Genomic DNA, 26,621 nt, shown 5'->3' with positions numbered 1-26,621 from the left:
TTTTCAATGTAAAATGAGTTCGTGAATAGTAGATTTATTAAATGTAAAAATAAGTTAATGACAACATTTTAGTTACAACTTTCTTTAACACAACCCTTTACAAATACCGTGCTACAGCACGGGATCTTTACTAGTAAATACATTAAGTAAGCATAATGTAGTGTAAGGTTTTTAATTAAAGAAAGTAGTAAAGAGAGTAATTAATTAATGAAAGTAAGAGAGAGATTAATTAAGTATGTATGAAGAATATGGGGGGGCCTACCTAAATAAACATTTTTCAAGCCCTAAAAATTATCGGCCAATAGGAATCCAAGAGAAAACTTGGCTTTTATACTCTTGAGATTTTTTCTAAAAAATATGATTTTCCATGTATACAAGTCACACAAGTCGCTGAACCACCAGCGACTTAACCCCAAGTCAGCTCTCAAAACTTCGTACATCCTTATCTTACGTAGATCCATTTTGCGTAATTTTTTTTTATATGAACCACACATTTTTAGTTTCTTTATATTCAAACATTAATTTTAAAAATAACTCAAAAATTTTGTAAAATGGGCCCCACAAAAAATCAGCATCACCAATTTAGAAAAGCATGAAAACCTGACAACGTGTACGACGATCTTTTATAGTTTATTGATCAGAAAAAGCTATGGTGGGCGGTCTCTTCGAAGGGAGGTAAATAAAAAACAAACAAAAAAACAAAGATATATTCCCTCCAATTCACAATAAGCTATGGTGATTGGTCTCTTCGAGGGAGTATACTTATAATTCTAGAGAAATTCCTGCATCCTTCAGGAGGACGTCCTCCCTACACTCAAAGGAGTATTTTATAATACACAATTTCCCATTGAAGACGGATACTATCCGTCACAAGTTGAAAACGGATAGTGTCCCTCTCACATTATGCAAGTGGCACTATCCATGGGGTGCTCCATTTCCCCCACTTGCCCTCCCACTTGCCTTATTGTGAGAGAGACATTATCAGGTTGTGACACATGGTGTCCGTCATAAACAAGACACTTTGTTTATAATATTTAATTCCCATTTTGGTGCTCCTCCTTTGTGTATAGGGAGGACGTCCTCCGGAAGAACACAAGTATTTTCCATAATTCTAATGTGGAGAAAGAAACACTTGTGTTAGTTAAGTGAGAACGGATTTTGTGTCCAATCCCGTGTGCGACTAATTCTCTTTAAAACACATCACCCGTAATCATGGAAAATATTGTGAAGATTATATCAAGTAATAATGATAAGAATTACAAAGTGCAAACACACTCTTTGGGGTGTTTAGTTGTATATTATCTTTTTCCGTGAAAATATTGAAAATTTAAACGAGTCGTAATATGAATTGAGACATAAATAGAGAAGGAAGTATTACCGTTTTGGGAAAAAAGGCTGTTGAACTTGTGCCCCCCGCAAATTTTGTCATGCGTTCACAATCAAGCATCAACGTTTCTAAACTTGAAAATGTCAGTTTACAACTTCCACCATAGAAGCACTCTAAATTCTCCATATTCTCTATCTCAAGGCGCTTCAGATTAGGAAATGTGATAATTTCTTTAGGAATTTCTTGCGTTTCACTTCCATCGCTAAGGACTTGTTGCATCTTCTTGCAATCTTCTATTGTTAGGCTTTCAAGTTGAACAAGAGACAAAAACATAGACGGCGGTCCTATACTCTCCATTTCTTCACAACCACTGATATTTAGAACCTTCAAATTATGAAAACTATGCCGATTCGATTCCTTATCCCAGAGCTTTACAATCCTCACGTTATTTTTCAACCACAATTTTTCCAAGGATGTCAATGCAACCTGAAACATAACCAAATATGAATGATAATGGCTTGTAATTTGGATTTCCGACATTATAGGAACTTTTGGTTGAAAAGATTATTTTGCAAAATATCATTTTATTACTTACATAAATATTTTGCATTTTAGATTAGTCACCCAAAATATTACTCCCTCTTATTCCCTCTTATTCACTATGATATTCCACATTGCTTTTTGGGTAGTTTTTAACAGAATGAAATTTGTTGAGGAAAATGGAGGAAATGAAAAGTAAGAGAGGAAATGTGGGGCCAGAAGTCCTAAGAACCACAAATTATAAACTAATAAGGAAAGTAGAAGATCTTAGAGAATAAGAGAGAGTATCAAATATGAATGGTAATAGCTTTTATAATTTGGATTTAGGACTTTATAATTAACTTTTGGTTGAAAATATAATTTTGTAAAAAGGTTATAATGATTAGTTACATGAATATCACAATAAAATTATACATCCGAGCATCGGAGCATGGGAGAACCAATAGCAAATTAGTAAATAGTCTTCTATTCTTAAAAGATAACCACAATGTTTCAAAATTTCAACCCACTAAACCCCAGACAACCACGTGACGTCCAACCACCGTCGACCCATGTCCCCCTTCCTCTACAACCTGAAATCCAACACCGCGTCACCGCCTCGCCTCACACTACTGCCCACAATATTTGAGCTTGCAAGCAAATTATCTGACCTTTATATGAAATAAGTAAAATTCCCGAGCTTCGCATGAAATATTCCGAGCTTGAAAGTAAAGTTTTCAAACTTTGTTTGAAATATTTCGAGTTTGCAAGTAAGGTTATATACTCATATTTGTGTAAAAACTAAGAAATATGGGCCCAGTACAATAATATATGTGGATAAATTATTAATTCGGTTATAATTGTATTTATGTGCTATCTATTAGGTTTAGCCCAAATATAAAGTGATCCAGTACGGTGTATGTCTTAAAAAAAGTATGGGTGAGTCTATTATCTAAGTGTAGATACCCATTAGGTTTCTAATGCATGATGGGCACATTAAACTAATGAGACTATATATAAGTCACCTGGGTTATGGTCCCTGGTAGAACACGAATACCTAATCTCCTCGCATCCCATTAGTAGATAGATCCCTGCGATATGTGTGTTTATTAGAGTGTGGGTTTTGGGTAGTGTTTCTGGCGTCGTTGTAAGTCGCCACATTGGTTTCGGTGGCGGTGCTCGTATATGTGACAATGTTGGCGATCCTTCTGGCGATGGCGGGAGGAGGGGTGGGGAAAAGGGTAGGGCACAACCAGTTGTAAATAGGGATGGCGATGGGTAGGTCTTGTACCATACAAGTACTTCCGTTTTCATGATATACCTATACCCGACCCATGTCCATTAGGGTTCGTAGACCCATACCCGACCTATCCATGTATGGGTAGAAGGGTCTCGGTCTAGGTTTGCCTTGCCGAGCCGAGCCGAGCGGAGCCCGAGTTTGACCTTGATTTGCTTGTGCTCAAGAACCAAAACTCGAGCTCGAGCCGATGTCGAGCTTACATGAGCTTGAAAAAAAGTGCAAGTTATCAAACTTGCGAGTATTAATGCGAGCTCTAACTCAAATCGAGCCTATATATAATTGTTGATTTGTTCGATTTTTTTTCTTTCGATATTTTCAAAAAGAAGGCTCGAAGGTTATATGTAAAAATATTTGGCAAATTTGTGAGATAGTTGATATGTGTGATACAAATATATATCCACGATAGAATATTTTTACAAAATATGAGCAATATCTTATCTAATCACACAAGTTCGAGCCGCTCGCGAGCTTTCCGAGTCGAGTCAGCGTCTCGTTAAGCTCTCGAGCTGCGAGTCCGAGTCCGAGTCGAGCTCGCACGAGCCGATTTCGGCCGTGGAGTTGCTCGCGAGGTGTCTCGTCTCATTAACACCCCTACCATTAGATCATGTTTAATTTAACGTACAATTTTTAACTTAAAAAATGTACAATTTAGTTTTAAAATGTCATCAAACTTAATAAAAGTGTAGCAATAAAGATAAATAACAAAATCTTCCATATTTATATAAACAAAATATCAAAACACCATACTCATGACGCCTATTATGAATGTTAACGTCAACCGGAATGAGGACAAGGATGAATCTCGAGTGAGGGAAAGATGATTTACAACAAAAATAATGTTGAATAGCTGAAAATAAAGTTCATACTTTTAACTGAAAATATTAAGCTAAATATATACATACAAAATTCGCAGGGGTTAAGTGTGTATAGGTCTCATATCCGACACGTACCCGACATTTTATAAGTAGACCATACCCAAGTCATACCCATAAGGCTCTAAAATAAGAAGACTCATACTCGACCCGTTAGGGTAAGACCCAAAGGATTTGGGTAGGGTCCTTAACCCCTTACCATCCCTACCTACTTACCTACTTGTACAGGAGCATTGAGCATTGCTTATGTGTATTTTTTTCGGGCTTTTATAATTTTGTAGTTATATTTTAATGTCAAAATTAAAATTAAGATTAAAATCAAATTGAGCGTACATAAATTATTTTTGAGTTTTATTATAATTTTTGAAGTTCAATATTTTTAAAAAGAAGTTCAAATAAAGCCCATAAATTCTATACATCTAAGCTCAAATTCTTTCAAATAAAGCTCATAAATTGTACATCTAAACTCAAATAACGCATTATTATAACGGATTTTCTAACATGTGCCCTTAGGGCACATGTTAGAAAAACCCTTATTATAAAGCTAAGTGTTATTACAATCTAGTTATGCTGAGATATGAAATCGCTGAAAACCAATGAAAATATGGATAAATTCGCGTGTATCCAACATTATTTATTCATATCCCCCCTAAAAAAACATTAATTTATTCGTATCATGACAATCATTTCAATCTACGAACCACATACTTGATACTTCACAGATTCGGTATACTTAAAACTAATCGGGTTTAGGCCAATGTAAAACTTGATCCCTAATACACTACCTACACTGCTGCAAATCAATGGCACAAGGAGGAGAAAAACGACACTGACATTAGACGCAATGACAAGACTAAGACTAAGACTAAGATTAACCACTTCTTTAGCAAAGTCTGAGGGAGAGTCTGAACTAAAATCTGAGCATCATATTTGTACAATCCCAAGGACAACTATTACTGTAGCAAAGTCCGAGAGTATCCAAGACCCACTTTAAGACCCATGATGATGAATAGTATTATGTGTGTGTAGGGTGGGTTCTATTTATTGTGTTTGAGATTTTTAATTGGTTTGAGGGATAAAGTAGAATGAATAAGAAAGTTTAAGTTGAGTCGAATAATAAAATAATAATACTTTATTGTTGTTAAGACTCATATTCGGTCTTGGGATAAACTTAGTCTAAGACATATCACAAACAGCTTAGGAACAATTAGAAAACAAACAAATTTTAAACATGAAAAATAAGAAGGGGATATAGCAAAATAAATAAAATAAGAAGGTATAAAACACGTCACACGTACCTTACTACTAAAAAAACTTGGGCGTCGACGATCATCATTGTTGGATTCCGTAACAAAACTTATGAGATTACTAACCCCATCTAATGCCAGCGTTTTTAAACAAGGCAACTTGATGATATCCGATTCCTTGTTTACCCCATCGTCCTCACTGAAAATGTACGTCAAAGAGTTGCAATCTGAAATTTCTAATGTGGTCATTTTAAGTGGAAGGGGATTAACCGGTAACAATACTTCTAATTTCTCTAACTCTAAAACTGCAAGGTGACAGAGATTATAGAACAATTCTGTCGGAGCTTTTCCTTCACATATCCTGCTTATGCTATCAATGTTAGACAGTACAAGACAACTCAAGTCTCTACATCCTTCTTTGTCCAACTCAGGAACAATATTCTTAACTGTTGCACTCCTTAAAGCCAAGAAATCGGCTTTCTTTAGTAATGCCATTAGACAATTGTCCTTTTTCAACTCCTGGCTAACATCAAATTTTGATGCCATAAGAAGAGCACGTGGAGATGGCACTCGATCAAAATCTTCTTGCTCTAAATCTTCTTCCACAACAAATATTTGGAATTTGTCCAGATTTTTGACAAATTGGTCAGAAATGGGTAATACAAGATCTCGAATGTGTATTTCAAGTACTTACTCCTGTGTCATTAGATGTACTTTCCATTACCGCCCATTCTGTAAAGCTGCTACCGATCAAGTAGAGCTCTTCCAGAAGAGAAAGTCCAGCTATCACATTAGAAGGAATTCTTGGCTCCTTACACCGGCACTTACTGAGATCCAGCAACCGAAGTTTGTCCAACTTTCCAATTTCATCAGGTAACCCGTCCAGAGACGATCCACGTAAACTAAGAACAAGTAGACTTCCTAGCTCACCAATCAACTTAATATCTCCTAATTTACATTCCACTAACTGCAATGTTTTGAGAACTTTTAGCTTGCACAAGGATTCTGGTAGCCCTTTCTCAAAATTCATATATCGCATTTCCAAGACCTTCAAATTTGTCATTCTTTGGAAAAAATTCGAATCAAGAAAAGAATCGTCATCTCTATTGCCTTTGAATAGCAAAATTTGAAGCGAAGCAGCCTTCACACCTCTTAGAGGAGCAAAATTAGCTTGAGCCAAAAGTGATATGCCTCTGTACTTATTGAAAGTCTCTTCGCAAATCCATCTAGGAATAGCGTCCACCAGAAACATATGTCTATCTGCATTATCTTACACGTAGTGATTTAATTAGCTTCAAGAAATGGCATTGAATAAAAAGATTATTGAGTAAACAACAGGTAACAACTTTTTGTATCAATATTACCTTTATTTATACCAAATTTTGACGCAAAAGACATAGTAGATTCCCGGACAACATCGTGGATCTTTACAGTCTTATCGGAATCACCTTTTAGAAGCATTGAAGATGAAACGAGCTCTTCTGCCCAAGTCCGTGCTAAATCTATGGCTTCTGAAAGTTTATTGACATGTTGAAATAAATCCAATCCAATACCATACCTCATCAAGTCGTCAACGGATATACTTGAACCAACAGGAGATAAACAAGCCAGTAAAAAGAATTTCTTTTTCTCTTCACTTGCCATGGCTTCATAGCTTGTTCTAAAAATTGAGAAAGTTCCATGGTGCAGATCAGTAATTTGACATGGAATAGGCTTCTCCACGTCCTTGGCAAATTGTTCCCAGGCTCGCAACTCTTTACCATTTAGAAATTTGGCTGTTGTTACAATAGCAAGAGGTAGACGTTGACACTTTTTCAACAGTCTATTACCAACAAATTCATATTCCCCAGTGACCTTCTGTTTTACTAGAACCTCGAAGAGATGCTTTGCTTCCTTATCATTCAACAAGCCCACCTCATAATTGTTAGTATCCAGTACGCCCATCGCTTTACAGACATCCTTTTTTCTGCTCGTCAGTAAAAGCTTACAAGACTCGCGAGGTATTCCAATTCGGGGCAGATCATCAATTTCTTTCCAAATGTTGTCCAATACAAGGAGTATTGAATTATTATTATCAACTTTTCTCCGGTCTGATTTCTCATCTTTTTCTTTTTTCTCTTTTGATTTCACTCTTTGAACCAATGCGGTATATAGCTGGGTAGCCTTTTCATCAACACCATGCACATGACGTAAAAACGACAGACCAAGTTGATCTGCAATCTGATCTTGAATGAATTCTATATTTGGAGATTCTGAAATTTCAACCATTACCGTTGTCTCGAAGACGCCTTTTGCTTTGCTGACAACTTCTTTGGCTAATGTAGTTTTCCCTGTATCAGTTAATCAAAACTTATTTGAATATATTTATTTCTATTCTGAAAGAAATTTATTCAATCGATAGATTGGCTCTCATTTGGTACTTGGTGCACTGCAATGACTTGTTTTTCATCATGTTAGAATGGCGTACGTCTACCCTACCTTTTATAATTGTAAGCATAAATTTTTCAATCAATCAATATCTATCTATCTATCTATCTAAATGAAGCTTTTTTCGAGCGATTATAGAGGTCTCCAACTTTCGTTAAATACTTTAGACTCCAACAACTATGAACTATCCAAATTATACGAGAGAGTCTACATATGCATAGGAATTATAACTACTTTTGAGGATTATGATAAGAAACTCCAATTTTAGATAAATAATTATTTGCACTGTAGGAATTTCACTATACATAAGGATTTATCAATAATAAGCAAATTATAAAAAGCCAATTATTATCATCATGTGATTCATGTATTGTGTGTATTATCATCATGTGATTCATTTATTGTGTGTATTAAGGTGCCTTCCTCCATAATTACGGAGTACAATAGATCATTCTCAAATTCTCTACCTATTAGTTTAGATACTGGCCTTACAATGATGCCTACTTATTTTCATATCGTTTCTACACATGATATTTATGTGTACTTGTTTGCTTTAATCTGTTGCACGTTATTGTTTTTAATACGTTGTTTTTACTGTGAAGGTTAACGAATAATGATCCGACTTTATACGAAGGATCAAGATCACAATTTTCACGAGGGACAAATAATGTGCCTAAATGGTCAATTACCCATAGGGACATACAATACTAATTTGTTATACTCCTACGCAATTCATGGTTAATAGTATGAAACCTAACAAATTACATTGAACTATATTTAGAATGGATTATGTATATATGATAGAACTACTAGAGAGTTTTTCAACTTTTCTAAACGACTTTCAAGTTATTAGAAATCTGCTAAGTAGATTATAAGACCCATAGAATTGAGAATAATTTAATGTAACATATAAATACGACATTTATGATTTATAATTTAACATCTATACATGGTATATACTAAAACTTTTGATCACTATCCCCTAATTGACCTACAAACTGGTTGATCACAAGGAAACATAAAGCAGTACCCTTCAAATACTAATCTCCTACCATTAATCATTACGGAGTAATCAATAGATCGGATATAAATGTATAATTTGAATACCTAAAGAAAAACTAGATTCCACAAAACTATCAAATAGTGCACTTATTCCACCACCGATCATAATACTCCTAAAACAAAACACAACAATAATAAAGGGATGTAATGTTTTCTTTAACTTTGTTGTTCGAAACTTCATAAAAAGTAATGTAGTAAGAAAATAGTGTGTTGGAGTTTTGGACGTAAAACAGATCGAAAGAAGTAAGGAACTAATATGCAAGTAAGATGGTTTGATCATATTAAGAGATAACGAGTACATATGAAAGCAAAGTTCACATGGTTCCTTAATATAGCATAAATAGATAGTTTGAAAGCTAGCCCGTGTATCGCACGGACATTAAATCTAGTCTAGTATATTATTAAAGGAAACTTTTTTTCGAGCGATTACAAGTCTCCACCTTTTACGAATTACCTATTTATTTTTAATAAATTTTAATTAAATAGATAATTGAAATCTTATCATACAATGATAGAATGTTAAGAGTTTGAGTAAACCGTTGGACTCAAAACTTTCAATGTCAATATGACTGATAACAGTTTGCTAATTTGCCATAAAATATTGTTAAAATATAATGAAGAAAGCTCATTTGATTGATTGTGTTTGAATTGGAATTATAATAAAAAGAGAACTTAATAAGTGTATATAAGTAGACAAAATTTACGTGTCCTATGCCCTTATCCCTCATATTTTCTCTGTTGTGTTATTTTTCGGTGTGATTCATGTATGCATGTTGTTTAACTTTTATCATCAAATTTATTACTCTTATTCTTAATACTCTCCTCATTTATATGTTTCTACAGGTTCATGCAACCAATCCGGATCCTTATCAATCTCACGCTTTATGGTACGTTATTATCATAATTTGTTTTATAATCAGCTTGATTTTTTTTGTCATTAATAAAATGCCTTTGATAACAGTTGAATTTACCAATCAACGTTCAACGAGCCAGAAAATTCACGTCTTAGGCCTCGTTTGGTTCATACGGGAATCAAATGCATGTATTAATTAGCAATGCGCGGGAGTTTAATTCCAACATCAAAATTCACATGAATAACAAGAATCCGTTTGGTTGCCATGTTGGAGTTTCCAATGACCATGAGGGAGGTAGGTAGTTAAATTCCCCCATTATGTAGGAGTTGGAAACTCCCCCATTTTACAAAAAATGGGGTAACCAAACAACCTCCAAAAACCACAATTCATAGGATTTTAGAATTCCCATGAATTTGGTGTGCAACCAAACGAGGTTTTAATAGTTGAGCTTTAATATTATAATATTACTGATTTTATAGTTGTTTATTCGTCATCCCGTCCATTAAGCCCGCCCGTCCACCCCGCTTATTACGTGGGCTTGGACAAGTATTTTTTGCCTGGAAAATTAAGAGGGTGGGCCAAGCCCAGCCCGCCAAGTTAAATGGGCGGGTATGGACAACAAGAAAATCCCATGGGCTGACCCATTAGGCCCATTCACTATTTAAAATTTAAATCCTTTACTTTTACTCTTAAAAAAAGATATTTTTAAAGAAAATTGTATCAATTTTATATAGATGTGGAATACTAAAATAATACTACGTAAACTATAAAGGTTAAAATATAACGAAAATATTTATATATGGGTACCCTTATATATTTTAATTAATAAAACATCTAAATTAAAGTTTCGTGTCACGACCCATTAGCCCATGGGCCGCCCGACTTTTGACTAAAGGGTAACTAAAGGGCGGGCAAGGGCAAGGATAATTGACCCATAATTAAGGTCTTAAAGGGCAACTTTTTCCTTTATAGCCCGGCCCATGTTTGGCCAAGCCCGCATTTGAACAGCTCTAAGTATGATTTGGCCATGCAGACTTATGTTTTGACCTTATTATGCTGAAATTTTAAAATATCTACTTATACATCATCTATTTTAGTGTTCGTTATTAACCATGTATACGAACATTTACAACCGTCTTAAATAAAAATTTGTAATTTTTAAAAGTTTAGCCATGCCATGTGAGAAGGAGACCTATGGACGCACCAGTTAGGAGGCCGGAGACTTGGGGAACAGAAAAGGCCCCTAGAGGTAGAGGAAGACCGAGACAGACATGGTTGAGAGTGATAGAGCACGATATGAGATTTCTGGGGCTTGAGGAGAGTATGGTGATGGAGAGGGCACAATGGAGGGAAAGAATACATGTTGATTTCTAGTTTTTATTTATTTTAAAAATAAATTATTTGCCCTTCTCTCTTTTATTACATTTTTGTACCGACCACTTTCTTATATATTTTTCACTTGGTTTACTTTAAGGCTTTCCAGATCCTTAATTCTATTTCGGTTTTCAAAATCGTTTTAATCTTTTCTCTCAATTTAAATTTTAAGTTTTTATAAAAGAAATCTGAAATTCGATTTTAAAACCTGTAAGTTTACCTCATTTTCCCTTTTCTATTCGCTTTTTGAGGTGTGCGTTCACCTATGAATGGTTCTAAAGGATGATTCATGTCAGCCGACCCCAAATCATTTTGGGATTAAGGCTCTGATGTTGTTGTTGTTGTTGTTTAAAAGTTTAGCTATAATATTTTGCAAGTAGTATTGAATAATGAGTGCTAACGTTTTAGTATGTGAAATGCAGATAGATTTTGTGTGTACTGTATGTAGCATTGTCTTATTACGTACAACAATTACTCCTTATTTTCTTTACGACTCTAAGAAATCAGTTTAATGTAAGACCATTTTCTTTTGTAACATGTGATTGTAAGCTCTAAATAGTGAAAGAGACAACAATTAGGGAAAGATCGGTACGGTGTAAGGTTGTTTTACATAACTTTACTGTACAACAAAGTTTTTAATAGTTATTTTTATCTGCAATACAGTTATGTTTGGCACTGTTTTATATTATCTTTATGTAAATTGTCTTATACAAGACTAAAGGATGCTTTTTGGTATAGTTGCATTCATCTAATCACTTCACATCACGACGTTGTTTGGTAGGTGTTTATTTCAACACAAAAACTTTACAGAGACGGTCTCTCACTAAGTTATTTCAGTAAGTTATTAAAAAATCAATTTACCATATCTCTTAATGTATTTTATCCTACCCCTTTTTACTATTGGCTGTAGGCCTGTGCATGTATGCAAGTGATCATGCAACTTATACGCATGGTGGATTAGGTTACTGGTATTAAAATCGATACTTATTTATTTTATCTATGTTCTTTTTGAAGGAAAAATTATTTTCGGGGTACATTTTTTAATTGAATAACAAATTATGAAAACTAAGGAAAACACATTGCACAAGATTACAAATAAATTAAAATCTTACAACGTGTTCTAAACATTGTACAACAATTTTAGAAATTTACTTAGGCTAAAAGCCAATTCTTTAAGTTTAAGACTTTCTAAGTCCCAACGACATGTACAAGCAAATCACTCTCTCTAATTTTCTATCACTTTCCCGTTTAATTACACGGTTTATTAGTAAGTTAATTTTATTGTTGAAAATATTTTTGTGTGAAAGACTTTTAAATGGTGTAAATGTAAGTATATTGACAGCATATGACAATTCACTATATTTTTTTTAAAGATATTTAAGATCAAAATATCAAAATCTTGACCACAAAGTCAAATGAAAATAAAAAAATAAAAAATGGAGGCAGTACTAGTTTGAGTTATAATGGTTGAGTAACATATGGAGTAATGGAGTATATTGATGTAGTAGAGTTTGGGTAGGTTTTGAAAAATATCAAGATGAAAGTATAATTGTGATAAAATTAAGATAAAACCATATGATTTGAGTAATCTATTTATTACTTATCACGTATAGAGTTCTAAATTTCCGAATTGAATACATAATACTTCAACCATTCGAAAATCTTCTAAGAAAGGTTAAAGTTTAGAAACTATTTTGGAGACCTACAGGTAAACACAAATCTCCTATACATAAAAGCTAGGTTTTTTCAAGCTTTTCTATTGAATCATTGAATTTAGGAAAAAAAAAAAAAATCATATGATCATGGTGGGACCCAACTATCACTATAATTTCTACCATCAAATTGTGTTTAATGTTTATGTCCAAGGCAACGAGTGAATCAAAATTTTGGAGTACATATTTTATCTGTCACTAAATTAGTTATTGTTATAACAGAAGCAAGAAAGAACAAATAAAGAACAATAAAAGACAAACGCACAGATTTACGTGGTTCACTAACGGTGTGTTAGCTACGTCCACAGGGCAGAAGGGAGAGAGTTTTATTGATATGTGAGGAGTTTTGATTCTGATTCGAGACGGTATGATAAGCATAAGCTGCTAGGTAGAGGATTAGAGAGTTTATATAATACTCTCTAAACCTAATCTGAGAATGACCTAATAAAGGCCCAAGACGGACCTAGTGATAACGAGATACGGATAGTTATTCGAGCGGCGGTTAACGAGAATCAAGGCACAAACCCAACAAATCTCCACCTTGACTTGAATTCTCTCACAAACAGACAGATGTACCAGATGCATTCACATAAATGCGGATGTACCGAGAAAGCTCCTCTCCCTTCCCCCTCGGATATTGCCCCCAAGAGGGCAATTACAGATCTACGAGATATTTAGCAAGTCCAAACAATGTTGGAACTTGCTATGCGGGGAATGGCTTAGTGAACATGTCGGTGGGTTATCGGCAGTACCCACTTTGTTCACCTTAATCCTCTTCTTATTTCTCAGAAAGTGATATCTCACATCTATATGCTTAGTCCTCTCATGATGGACTTGATCTTTAGCCAAGCATATTGCACTAAGATCATCACGAGAATACTGATAGCTTGCTCGATGTAGACCCAAATCACGACCGACCCTTTAAACCGATTCCCTCTTTAGTGCTGCGGTCAACGCCATATACTGCGATGGTAGTAGACAAAGTAATCGTAGGGCGCAATGTAGCCTTCAAGTGACGATCGAGCCACCAAGAGTGAAAACATAACCGGTCATTGATCGTCTCTGTCAACATCTCTGCATAATCGAATCGAGTACCACGACACAAGGCACTCTCTATCACCTCCATAAATGAGACCAACATCAGATGTACCCTTAAGGTACCGAAAAATTCTCTTCACGACTTGCAATGCTCTTTACCTGGATCACCCATAAACCGGCTCACCACACCGATCGATTGTGCTAAATCGGGTCTAGTGCGGACCATAGCATACATCAAACTACCCCCGCACTAGAGTACGGAACTCGGGACATGTACTCCTTTCTTGGTGACTTGGGTGAAAGCAGCAGAACATGGATGTGCATTCGATGCACTAGGAGTATCTATGGATTTAGCAGTAGACATGCCAAACCTTGCCAAAGACCTTCCGAATATAGCCTTTCCGAGATAAGAAAAGCTTTTTCTTGCTCCTATCCCCTGTAGATCTCCATTCCCGAATTTATTTTTCTTCGCACCCAAATCTTTCATCTCAAATTCAAGACCGAGAAGACCCTTCAATTTTCGAACATCGGACTTGCTCTTTGCGGCTATCAACATATCGTCTACATATAGGATCGGATAAATGAGAGACTCGTTCTTGACTTGTTGTAATAAACACAACAATCATACGGACTCTAGTGTAGCCAATCTCCAACATGTAGTCGTCAAACCTTTTATACCACTTTGCCTCGGAGACTGTTTTTAGCCCATATAAGGACTTCTTCACTTGCAAACATAGTCTTCTTTACCGGAAACGGAAACCGTGCATTTGAGTCATGTATATCTCTTCTTCCAACTCTCCGTGTAGGAAAGTTTGTCTTCACATCTAGCATTCGAGTTCTAAATCCCGATGTGCAACTATTGCTAGCAACACTACGATGGAAGTATGTCGACCCCGGCGAAAATATTTCATTGTAGTCTACCCCCTCTTTCGATGAACCCACGAGCTACCAATCGAGCTTTATACCTTATACCCTCGGCAGCAGTCTCTCCCTCTTTCTTCTTGAAGACCCATTTACAAGTAACAACCTTTCTCCCTTGAGGCTTCTTGGATAATTCCTGTGTCCGATTCTTTTGAAGAGACTCCATCTCATCTCCCATGGCAAAGAAGCCAGGCGGATTCGAAACATGTTCTTTGCTTCTTTGAAAGTGGATGGTTCATGTAAGTCGGGATCCACCTCCTCAAGAACCTGAAGTGCATAACCCACCATATCTTCAAAACCAAGTCTATTCGGAGGCTTCCCAAAATTAGGCCTGATTGACCGTTCATGGGCCAAACTCGCTAATTCGAATCTGGTAATGAAGAATCGATGGAACAGATTCGGATTCGGATTTGTAGTGGTTGATCTTCTTCCGTGGTACACTCTCATCAAGAGTGTCTTCTTCACGCTCCAATTGTTTATCAACACTACTACTACTATCGACAACATATAAGACTTCACAAAGTAGGATTAACCATAGAATTTTCATCAAAGACAACATTTCTACTCAGAATAACCCTACCCTCGGATGGAGACCGGATACGGTATCCCTTGACACCATCCCCATAGCCCACGAATACTCCCTTTTTAGCTCGTGGCTCAAGCTTACCTTCACTAACATGATAATAAGCGATACTACCAAAAGCCCTTAAAATAGAATAGTCGAGACTTACCGGACCACATCTCAAATGGAGTTTTGAGATTCAGACTCGTGTGAGGTCCCCGATTTATCGAGATAGCATCTTTGTACTAAGCGCTTCTCCCAGAATCTTCTTGTTAGTCCGGCGATTAGAGAGCATGCACCTTGCCCTCTCCGAAGTGTACGGTTCATTCGCTCTGCTACACCATTTCTTTGAGGTGTATCTCTGACCGTACGATGTCTAGCAATCCCTTCATTCTTGAGAACTCGTCGAACTCGGAACAACGAGAACTACAGGCCGTTATCGATTCGCGACCTCTTGACCTTCTTCCCAGTTTGATTCTCCATTAATGCCTTCCACTGCTTAAAGTGAGTAAAGGCTTCGTTTTGTGCTTCATCAAATAAATCCAAGTCTTCCTGGAATAATCATCGATAATAGACACAAAATACCTGTGACCTCCCAAAGACTCCACCTTAGAAGGACCCCAACAATCAGAATGGATGTAATCAAGTGTGCCCTTGGTCCATCATGACCGCTTTAGGAAACTTCTGCGATGTAGCTTCCCAAATACACAATGCTCACGAAATCCGATTCTTGACCTTGTGACCACACGAGAAGATCTTCTTTTGTGAGTCCGCATCCCCCCTTTCACTCATATGACCAAGTCTCATATGCCACAACTTAGTCAAATCTTCTTTATCAACATCCGAGGATGCAACAAAGAATAACCCGACAGTGAGTAGACCCACGAAGATAATATAGAGTACCATGCTTGATACCCCTCGAACTACATTCGAACCTGCGCAGGGACGTTCGAACTCCACCTACACCTTGAAAGTGAAACCCTTACCGTCTAACGTGCTTAAGGAGATCGATTCTTTGTCATTAGTGGAACATGTCTAACCTCGTTCAATGTATGAGAATTTACCATCATGTGTCCTTACCCCGACCGAGCCGATTCCAACTATCTGCAAATGACCACTATTCGCCATAGAAATAGTGCCTCCATCTACCTGTTCATAAGTTGTAAAACCACTCCTGCGGACATATATGGTAAGATGCTCCAGAATCTAGAATCCACACATCAGTGTGATGCGTGACCCTACCCGTAACTAGAGCATAATCATCTTCCTCGGAACTGCATCGCTACACCGTGATGGCAAAGTGACACTAGACTTGTTCTGTTTATCTTTCTTGGGACAATCGAATTTCCAATGCCCCTTCCCTTTACGGTGAGTTCGAGACATCACTAGGTTTAGGACCTCTAGAAACAAAAGAACGGAATTTCGAAGTACAGGAAGTACGAAGTACCGGTGAGAATTAGAAGAACCCTAGAATAAGAAGGCTTCTTATACTTTTTCTTCCCGAATTTTCCCTGTCCATAACCCCCCATCGGTCGCTAACCCCGACTGATTATCTAATACTGTACCCGGTAGCCTTATGGCGCAGATTCTCTAGTATGAAGAGACGACCTAACATCTTAGAAAGTGTGATATCTTTACCCACAATAAAAAGACGTACGAAATTCTCATACGATAACGGTAAAGAAACTAACGAATTAATCGGCATCCTCATCTTCTACCTTAACATCAATATTACGTAATTCTAGTAAAATTGTGTTTAAGCGATCTAAATGATCTCGAAAAGGCATACCTTCCGCATTCTCGGACTAAGCAGGCGTTACTTGAAGCAACTTATTGGTCAAAGACTTGGTCATATAAAGACTCTCAAGCTTTTTCCCAGGCCATTGCGGTAGTTTCCTCGCGACCGGTGATGATATCATCGAAGACACAACATAATCGTTGAATGTGCCTTCTCCTCCGACCGGCCATCTCGGTAGCGTAGCAGCAGCGATAGCGGCGATTGCGCTTTCCGTCTTCTTATCCGAAAGCGGCGCCCACAACCCCTTCGCTTTAACGAGCCCGCATCTTGACCGCCACAGACTAAAACTATTCCTCCCGTAAAGCGATCGATCTTTATGTTCATCGCCGACATCTTTCTCGTCAGGAACCGAAGGCTCGATACCGAGTTTGTTATAATGAAGCGAAAGAACAAATAAAGAACAATAAAAGACAAACGCACGATTTACGTGGTTCACTAACGGTGTGTTAGCTACGTCCACGGGGCGCGAAGGGAGAGAGTTTTATTGATATGTGAGGAGTTTTGATTCTGATTCGAGACGGTATGATAAGCATAATCTGCTAGGTAGAGGATTAGAGAGTTTATATAATACTCTCTAAACCTAATCTGAGAATGACCTAATAAAGGTCAAGACAGACCTAGCCCAATAACGGATACGGATAGTTATTCGAAGCGGCGGTTAACGAGAATCAAGGCATAAACCCAACAAATCTCCACCTTGACTTGAATTCTCTCACAAGCAGACGGATGTACGGATGCATTCCATAAATGCCGGATGTACCGAAAGCTCCTCTCCCTTCCCCCTCGGATATTGCCCCCAAGAGGGCAATTACAGATCTATGCGAGATATTTAGCAAGTCCAAACAATGTTGGAACTTTGCATGCGGGCTTGGCTTAGTGAACATGTCGGTGGGTTATCAGTACCCACTTTGTTCACCTTAATCCTCTTCTCATTTCTCAGAAAGTGATATCTCACATCTATATGCTTAGTCCTCTCATGATGGACTTGATCTTTAGCCAAGCATATTGCACTAAGAGATCACAGAATACTGATAGCTTGCTCTGATGTAGACCCAAATCAGCGACCGACCCTTTAAACCGATTCCCTCTTTATTGCTGCGGATCAACGCCATATACTCGCTTGATGGTAGACAAAGTAATCGAGGTCGCAATGTAGCCTTCCGACGATCGAGCCACCAAGAGTGAAAACATAACCGGTCGTTGATGATCGTCTGCTGTCAACATCTCCCGCATAATCGAATCCGAGTACCACGACACAAGGCACTCTCTATCACCTCCATAAATGAGACCAACATCAGATGTACCCTTAAGGTGCCGAAAAATTCTCTTCACGACTTGCAATGCTCTTTACCTGGATCACCCATAAACCTAGGCTCACCACACTGATCGATTTGTGCTAAATCGGTCTAGTGCGGACCATAGCATACATCAAACTACCCACTTTGCACTAGAGTACGGAACTCGGGACATGTACTCCCTTTCTTGGTGACTTGGGTGAGAAAGCAATGACAGATGTGCATTCGATGCACTAGGAGTATCTATGGATTTAGCAGTAGACATGCCAAACCTTGCCACAAGACCTTCCGAATATAGCCTTTCCGAGATAAGAAAAGCTTCTTCTTGCTCCTATCCCTGTAGATCTCCATTCCTGAATTCTTGCTACACCCAAATCTTTCATCTCAAATTCAAGCCCGAGAAGACCCTTGATTTCTCGAACATCGGACTTGCTCTCAGACTATCAACATATCGTCTACATATAGGATCGGATAAATGAGAGACTCATTCGTTCTTGACTTGTTGTAATAAACACAACAATCATACGGACTCCTAGTGTAGCCAATCTCCAACATGTAGTTGTCAAACCTTTTATACCTTTCGCCTCGAGACTGTTTTAGCCCATATAAGGACTTCTTGACTTGCAAACATAGTCTTCTTTACAGGAATAACTGGAAACCGTCTGGTTCGAGTCATGTATATCTCTTCTTCCAACTCTCCATGTAGGAAAGCTGTCTTCACATCTAGCTATTCGAGTTCTAAATCCTGATGTGCAACTTCGCCCCTGGACCCAGACTCGCTGACGGGGCAGCGAGACCCCCGCATAGTTATTCGAAGCGGCGGTTAACAGAATCAAGGCACAAACCCAACAGTTATATATGTTTATTTAATTTTTAATATTTCTATACCATATAGTTTTATAAATATTTATTTCAAAGGTCTGTTTACCCTTTTAAATTTTAAAAAATACAAATTAAAAGATTAATAAAAAAATGAATTTTTTTTTTATAATATTAATCATTTGAAAATAAATAAATTTGGGAAAGAACTTTTTTAAAACGCTATTAGTTTACGTTGGTTCCTGTTTATTGAATATGTTGTGTAACTTGCATTATCTCATGCTATTGCATTCTCTCTTCATAGACTCCCCCATGGAGAATCCGACAATGACAGTGGCTCTACCATTGGCCTACATGATGGAGGTGGAAATCGAAGCCTTTGTCCCACCATGGACGACACCAGATGAGGTCAAAATCACACCTTAGGTGATGATGGTGCTCAAAAAGCTATCTGAGGCGTACTTGTCCTCTTCTCCTCAACATCCAAATAACTTTATGGATAGATACCCAAACCGTCTTAATGAGCGTCATCCGCTCAGCTTAATGACCTGGAAAGTGCAGGGAGCAGGAAGTGCAGCTTTCATGGCTATGTTGAAAGAGATTATTCGTATCAATAAACCGCAAATGCTAGCCCTTGTAGAAACCCACATTAGTGGTGAGATTGCACAACGAGTGTGTGACCGTATCAAATATGGAGGGAAAACAAGGGTAGAGGCTGAAGGTTTTAGTGGTGGGATTTGGCTATTTTGGAAACCAGAAGAGGTGAATGTCAACCCAATTATTCATCATATCCAGCGCATAACGGTCGAGATATCACGAATTGGAGAGATTCCTTGGTATTATGCGGCTGTGTATGCTAGCCCTAATTCGATTAAGAAAGAACTATTGAAGAATTTGGAGGATTTTGCAAGTAGTCACAATCGGCCATGGCTAGCCATGGGAGACTTTAATGATACACGTTTCCTAAGCAAGAGGAATGGAAACAGTGAGGGCATGCGAGGACGGTGTGCAAAATTTAATTCGTGGTTGGAAAACAATGAAAGGATTGATTTAAACTATTTGGACCAGATTACACTTGGGCAAGAGGCAATACCGTCGCTACGAGGAAATGGGCACGATTAGATAGAGCTATATGTAACTCCTCGTGGAGGGTTATGTTTGCGGAAGGGTCACTCCGTCACTTAGTTCAGAATCAATCGGACCATTGTCCTATTTTGGTAAATACTAATGGTTTTGCACCAATTCCATCTGTCTTAAAGCCATTTCGGTTTCAGGCGGCGTGGATGTGTCACGAGAAATTTTCAGAATTTGTCAAACCATAATTGGCAAAATGACCAACCGCTCATACCATTTGTTTACAATTTTGCGGATATGTTGCAGAACTGGAATCGGGAAGTCTTTGGTAACATTTTTGAGCGCAAACAGAGTCTTGAAAGAAGACTCCTGCCAGACGAAATTATCTCGAGGAGGACCTGGGTACCTTTTTAAACACGAGATGAAGCTGAAAAAGCAACTTGATGATACCCTGAGACAAGAGGAGCTACTGTGGTTTCAGAAATCGCGGATGGAGGCGATTTGTGATGGTGACCGAAACACGAGATTCTTTCATCTTAGCACAATCATCAGACGAAAACAAAATCGTATTGAGGGGCTACAAGATCAGGAGGGAGGAGGGACGATGGGTCTGGAATACAAGTGAAGTAAAGAATATGGTTTTGAATTTTTTCAAGAACGCCTTTACTGGTCAACCTGATCTCATCAATTTGGAAGGTGTTCTAACTGGTCTCTTTCCTGCGTTGACGACGACGGAACGAGAGAAGCTAGATAGAAACTATTCTATAACGGAAGTTCAAGGTGCACTCAATCAAATGTCACCAATTCACCATATAAAGCTCCTGGTCCCGATGGTTTTCAAGTCATCTTCGATCAGTCACAATGGGAAACGGTATCACCAAGCTTATGCCGAATGATCTTCCAAGTTCTTCATGATGACGTTTTCCCTACGGGACTGTGTGATACATTCCAAACGCTTATTCCAAAAGTTGATCATCCTCAATTACCCTCCCAATTTCAACCTATTGGATTATGCAATGTCTCGTTCAAAATTGTGACAAAAATGGTGGTGAACCGTTTGAAGGCGATTTTACCGGTCCTTATTAGCCCAATAAAATGCAGCTTTGTACCAAGAAGACAAATTTCGGATAACATTATTTTGGTGCAAGAAGCCCTTCATACTATGCGATACAAAAAAGGGAGAAAGGGTTTTATGGCTCTGAAATTAGATTTGGAGAAAGCTTATGATAGACTAGAATGGCCTTTTATCGAGCACACACTCTTCGATATGGGACTCCCTCAACGTATGATTAGGACTATTATGAAATGCTTTAGTTCCTCGTCACTGAATGTCCTTTGGAATGGAGAGAAAACCGAAAACTTTAGTCCTTCACGAGGCATAAGGCAGGGTGACCCGCTTTCTCCATACATTTTCACAATTTGTATGGAGAAATTGAGTCGATTAATTTTAGAAGCGGGTAGAATTGGGCGATGGAAGGGTTTCAAAACCAGTCGGGAAGGTCCGTGTCTAACTCACCTATTTTTCGCGGATGACATAATACTCTTTGGTGAAGCAACTTTGGAACACGCCACATGAAATCTAGGATTTTCTTCTCTTCAAATACCGATGATGAATTAGCAGAGGACATTTCCCGTGAACTTACAGAGGATCTTGGGATGTATCTTGGCATGCCGATAATAAATGGCCGTGTATCCAAAGACACATTTGAGTACATTGTTCAGAAAGTGGACAAAAGACTGTCGGGTTGGAGGGCTAAGCACATATCCATGGCTGGACGTGCCACTCTTATCCAATCCACGCTTTCTACAATACCCACATATGCTATGTGGTCGGCAAGACTCCCACGCGAGACTTGTGATGAATTAGAAAGAAAGCAAGACGTTTTTTATGGGGTGGAGACTTAGAAAAGCGAGGATTAAGTCTCGTATCATGGGATACAGTAACGAAAGAGAAGGAAAACGGGGGCTTGGGAATCCGGTCCATGCGCCAGGTCAACGTGGCATTCATGGCGAAACTGGGATGGAGGATGTTGTCGGAACCAAATGCTTTATGGGCTCGAGTCTTAAGGCATAAATATTGTAAAGGTCGGTGTGACTTGAACATGTTTGAAGCAAAGCAAGCATCCTCTAATGTGTGGAGAGGAATTGTAGGAGTTGTAGACACGATTAAAAGAGTAGTGAAATCGTCGATTGGCAATGGAAAAAACACGATGTTACGGGACGCAAAGTTGGGTCATGGACCGCCCTTTAATAGAATTTGTAACAACAGATATTCCAACCCAAATACAAGACGCTCGTGTTGATGAAATGTGGGATGATAATACGGGTTGGAAATGGGAGCTATTTGCGGAATATCTCCCAACGGAAGTTACGCAAACCATTGCTTCTTATGAAGTAATAGGAGGGATTGAAAACGACGATGCTCTGTTTTGGTCTCATAGCCCCTCGGGAAGATTCACGTAAAATCTGCATTCGATTACTTGAAATGAATTCCAAGTGAACCAGAGAGTTTTTGGAAGCTTCCATGGAAAATTTGGGCGCCACAACGAATCCGTCTCTTCTTATGGCTAATTTTACATGATAGGATAATGTCTAATGTGAACAGAGCAAGAAGAGGATTTATTGAGGAACCGAGTTGTACAGCATGTAATGTGATGGAGGAGACAACTCTTCACCTTCTTCGTGATTGTACGGAAGCGCGTAAGGTATGGAGTCTGTTCTCGTCAACTATTTCGAGTCAATTTTTTCAGGAAAGCTCATTGCAAAAATGGATGGTGATGAATTTAACGGTTCCAAGAACAATGGCGTCAGATACATGGCCGACTACTTTCGCCATCGTAATATGGTGGATTTGGAGGTGGAGGAATTGTAGAAGCTTTGGAAGAACTGATGACATCCCAAGCTCCTTATTTACATTCCTAATGCAAAAAATATGGGAAGTGAGAAATGCTAGAGAATCAATAGATTTATTAGCCGATTTGAATAAACACCGTTACCATGAGATTTTCGTGAGATGGGTTGCACCACCGGATGGATGGGTCGTGCTGAACATTGATGGGGCTTCAAAATATAACCCGGGGTTAGCAGGAGCAGGTGGTATTTTTCGAGACTCGGCTGGGAACATGTTGCTAGCATTTTCGGAGAGATTGAGAATAGCCACGGTCACGAGAGCGGAACTAATGGCTCTTAAGAGAGGACTTATACTGGCTAAGGAAAGGTTATATCCACGCTTAGTCAACCAAACGGATTCACAGTTGATGATCGATTTGTTGGATGCAAAAGATGAGTTGCCGGCAGCTCATTACCATTTAACTCAAATTTGCAAGTGTTTCTTGAATGCACATCCTTGGAATATTGAGGTATATCATATATATAGGGAAGCGAATGGTTGCGCAGATTGGCTCGCAAATATAGGTGTGGATCAAGCTAGCAGGTGAAAGTTTGGGAACCCGATGATATCCCGGATCATTTATTCCATTTATTAAATCGATGCAAAGCAAGACATTGGGAGAGTGTCGTGGCCTAGAGTGGTCCCTCGTTATACTACTTAGCATGTTCCTTGTGTCGTTTTTGTTTTTTCGTTTGTTTTTAGGCTCCTTTCGCTTATGTTTTGGGTAATTCCCGCTTCTTGTAACCAAAAAAAAAAATCATGCCTTTTTTTCTCCAGTACTTAAGCATTTTGCCAAATTATAAAATATTCAATTCCGTGCAAATTTGCACGGGCATAAAACTAGTTCTTATGAGAGAATGTCTCTTTTAAAAATTTGTGTTTACCTACAATGGGTTATTATTTATCATAAAGTGATCGTTTTTGTTAAAAAAATGACCATTTCTTATCACTATAAAGTGACAACTTTTTTTCGAGAACAAGAGTTTGCTCAACTGGTAAGAGTTCCTATTACTCCAACCATGAAATTGAGGGTTTGATTTTCACCCGCGGCATAAGTGCGCTCATTTGAACCAAAAAGACAAGTTATAACTATTTAACATAAAATTATCACTATTTATCATATAGTTATAACTTTTTATCCATCGCACCATACGTTGGTCAAACACAATAACTTCTGTATAAAGTAATACACTACATGTCTACAACCGGATTTCCATAATTCTCATATATAGCTTTCGGATTCCAGATATTTTTAGATTTATCGTTGTTCATATGGACTATATATGGAGGTATGTTAATTTGAGAAATGGAGGTATGTTAATTTGAGAATTAACGTTAAAAGTTAGAATGTAAGTAGAAATAAGTTCTTATGTAGAGTAGCTTATAACGAGTTGTCGGTGTAGATTTTTGACCAAATTTTTTGTAAATGAACAATAAAAATTGAGCATGTCATCTATAGAAAAGTGATTGTACCATGTATTTTATGTGAAATTATTAATTTGCTTTAACAAACAAAATTATCAAATTGCTAAGCCATTATTTTGATAAAAAAAACTTGACTAACAATCATTATATAATCTTTTGCCAACTTAAAATAAAAAATAAAAAATAAGAGGATATTATTTCTAGGCCCGTGCATCCCACACGCATTAAATTTAGTATCGTAATTACTTTTTCATGTATATATTTTACTTTTTCACGGGCTCTTTTTCATAATTTTTCCACAATATGCCCCTCTTTTAAACAAACGAAAAATCCTTTTTTCCCTCCATCTAAAAATTAATCAAATCATCTCCAAATTTATCAATTTTGCATCTTCATTGTCATATTGAACAATAATTATTTCATTTTTATGAATTAGCAGTCAATTTTTTGTATAACGAATGGAGCATTTATTTTTCTTTTTTTTTTTTTTTTTTTTTTAAGGACGACATCCCTTGGTGTATGATGTTTGCTGATGATATTGTGTTGATCGATGAGAGAAAAGAGGGGGTGGAGAGAAAGTTGGAATTGTGGAGGCAGACTTTAGAGACTCGTGGGTTTAGGTTGAGCAGGAGTAAGACTGAGTATTTGAGGTGTTAGTTCACTTTCGATGGGAATGTTGTTGAGGGGTCAGATTTCTTCAGATATCTAGAATCTATTATTCAAAAAGATGGGAAGTTAGACGGAGATGTGGCTCACAGAATTAAAGCGGGATGATTGAAATGGAAGAGTGCTTCAGGGTTTTTATGCGATAAAGATATGCCCCAAAGATTAAAGGGAAAATTTTATCGCACGACAATTAGGCCCGCCTTACTTTACGGTTCCGAGTGTTGGGCCGTGAAACATTGTCACATTTAAAAGATGAGTGTGACGGATATGCGTATGCTGAGGTGGATGTGCGGACATACAAGGAAAGATCGATTAAGGAATGAGGTGATTAGGGAAAAGGTAAAAGTGGCGCCAATAGAGGATAAGATGATGGAAAACCGACTAAGATGGTTTGGCCATGTGAGAATGAGACCTATGGATGCATCAGTAAGGAGGCTGGAGACTTGGAGAACAGAAAATGTCCCTAGAGGTAGAGGAAGACCGAGACAGACATGGTTGAGAGTGATAGAGCACGATATGAGATTTATGGGGCTTGAGGAGAGTATGATGACGGAGAGGGCACAATGGAGGGAAAGGATACATGTGGATTTTTAGTATTTGATGTGTTTTTTTTTGACATATTTAGTGTTTTTTTATTTAATTTACAAATTTAGCTATTTGTTCTTCTCTCCTTTATTACACTTTTTTACCAACCACTTTCTTATATATTTTACCTGGTTTACTTTTAAGGCATTCCGGATCCTTAATTCTATTTTGGTTTTCAAAAGCGTTTTAATCTTTTCTCTCGATTTAAATTTTAGGTTTTTATAAAAGAAATCCGGAATTCGATTTTAAAACCCGTAAGTTTACCTTGACATTGCATTACATTTCCGCTCTTCCCTTTTGTTTTTGTTTTTCCCTTTTCTATTCGCATTTTGAGGCGTGCGTTCACCCATGAACAGTTCTAAAGGATGATTCATGTCGGCCGACCCCAAGTCATTTTGGGATTAAGGCTCTGATGTTTTTTTTTTTTTTTTTTTTTTGTGATGACGAGGGGGTTGAATCTCCCCGGGCCCATGCATTCCCGCACCACCACATGGACCATGTAAGCCACCCCTTTGGGGACTGCAGTGGCCAAGTGATCATCGCCCCAGCTCGTAGTCGGGACCTCTCAACTCCTGCATTTGTGTTAGCTTCAAGGTTTAACCCGGCTACCACTGGACTAACACCACTTGGTTAAATGGAGCACTTCCATGCCCTATTTCAATTGATACCAAAATGCTATCACTTCCACGCCAAATTTCAACTGAAATATGGTATATTTGGGAGTTGCGCGAGTTAGTAGTCACATACTATTACAAAGGGTGATCGTGGCGATATGGTTAGGAATTGACTGAGATGGAAAGGCAATGGCGAGATGCCGTGAGCCAGCCAAATGCATCAATGGAAGGTATAGGTGT

General features: G+C 37.8%; 1 protein-coding gene across 5 annotated transcripts in view; it reads right to left on the bottom strand.

Annotated features, from left to right (window-relative positions):
* Positions 1 to 1,541: 1,541 nt before the first annotated feature.
* The window catches only part of LOC141592756 (putative disease resistance protein At4g27220), a 32,361-nt gene continuing 7,281 nt past the window's right edge, over positions 1,542 to 26,621 (bottom strand). For all 5 annotated transcript variants that reach the window (XM_074413557.1, XM_074413558.1, XM_074413559.1 and 2 more), the window contains exons 3-5: positions 6,630 to 7,595; positions 5,317 to 6,525; positions 1,542 to 1,813 (exon numbers count right to left, since the gene is read on the bottom strand). In XM_074413557.1, the coding sequence (XP_074269658.1) occupies positions 5,948 to 6,525; positions 6,630 to 7,595 (1,544 nt within the window). In that variant the 3' untranslated portion in view covers positions 1,542 to 1,813; positions 5,317 to 5,947. The remainder of the gene's footprint in view (positions 1,814 to 5,316; positions 6,526 to 6,629; positions 7,596 to 26,621) is intronic.

This window comes from Silene latifolia, chromosome 7 (genome assembly GCF_048544455.1).
Source record: "Silene latifolia isolate original U9 population chromosome 7, ASM4854445v1, whole genome shotgun sequence".
In the NCBI taxonomy this organism is placed as follows: Eukaryota; Viridiplantae; Streptophyta; class Magnoliopsida; order Caryophyllales; family Caryophyllaceae; genus Silene; species Silene latifolia.
This window is presented reverse-complemented; position numbering and strand designations above follow the sequence as displayed.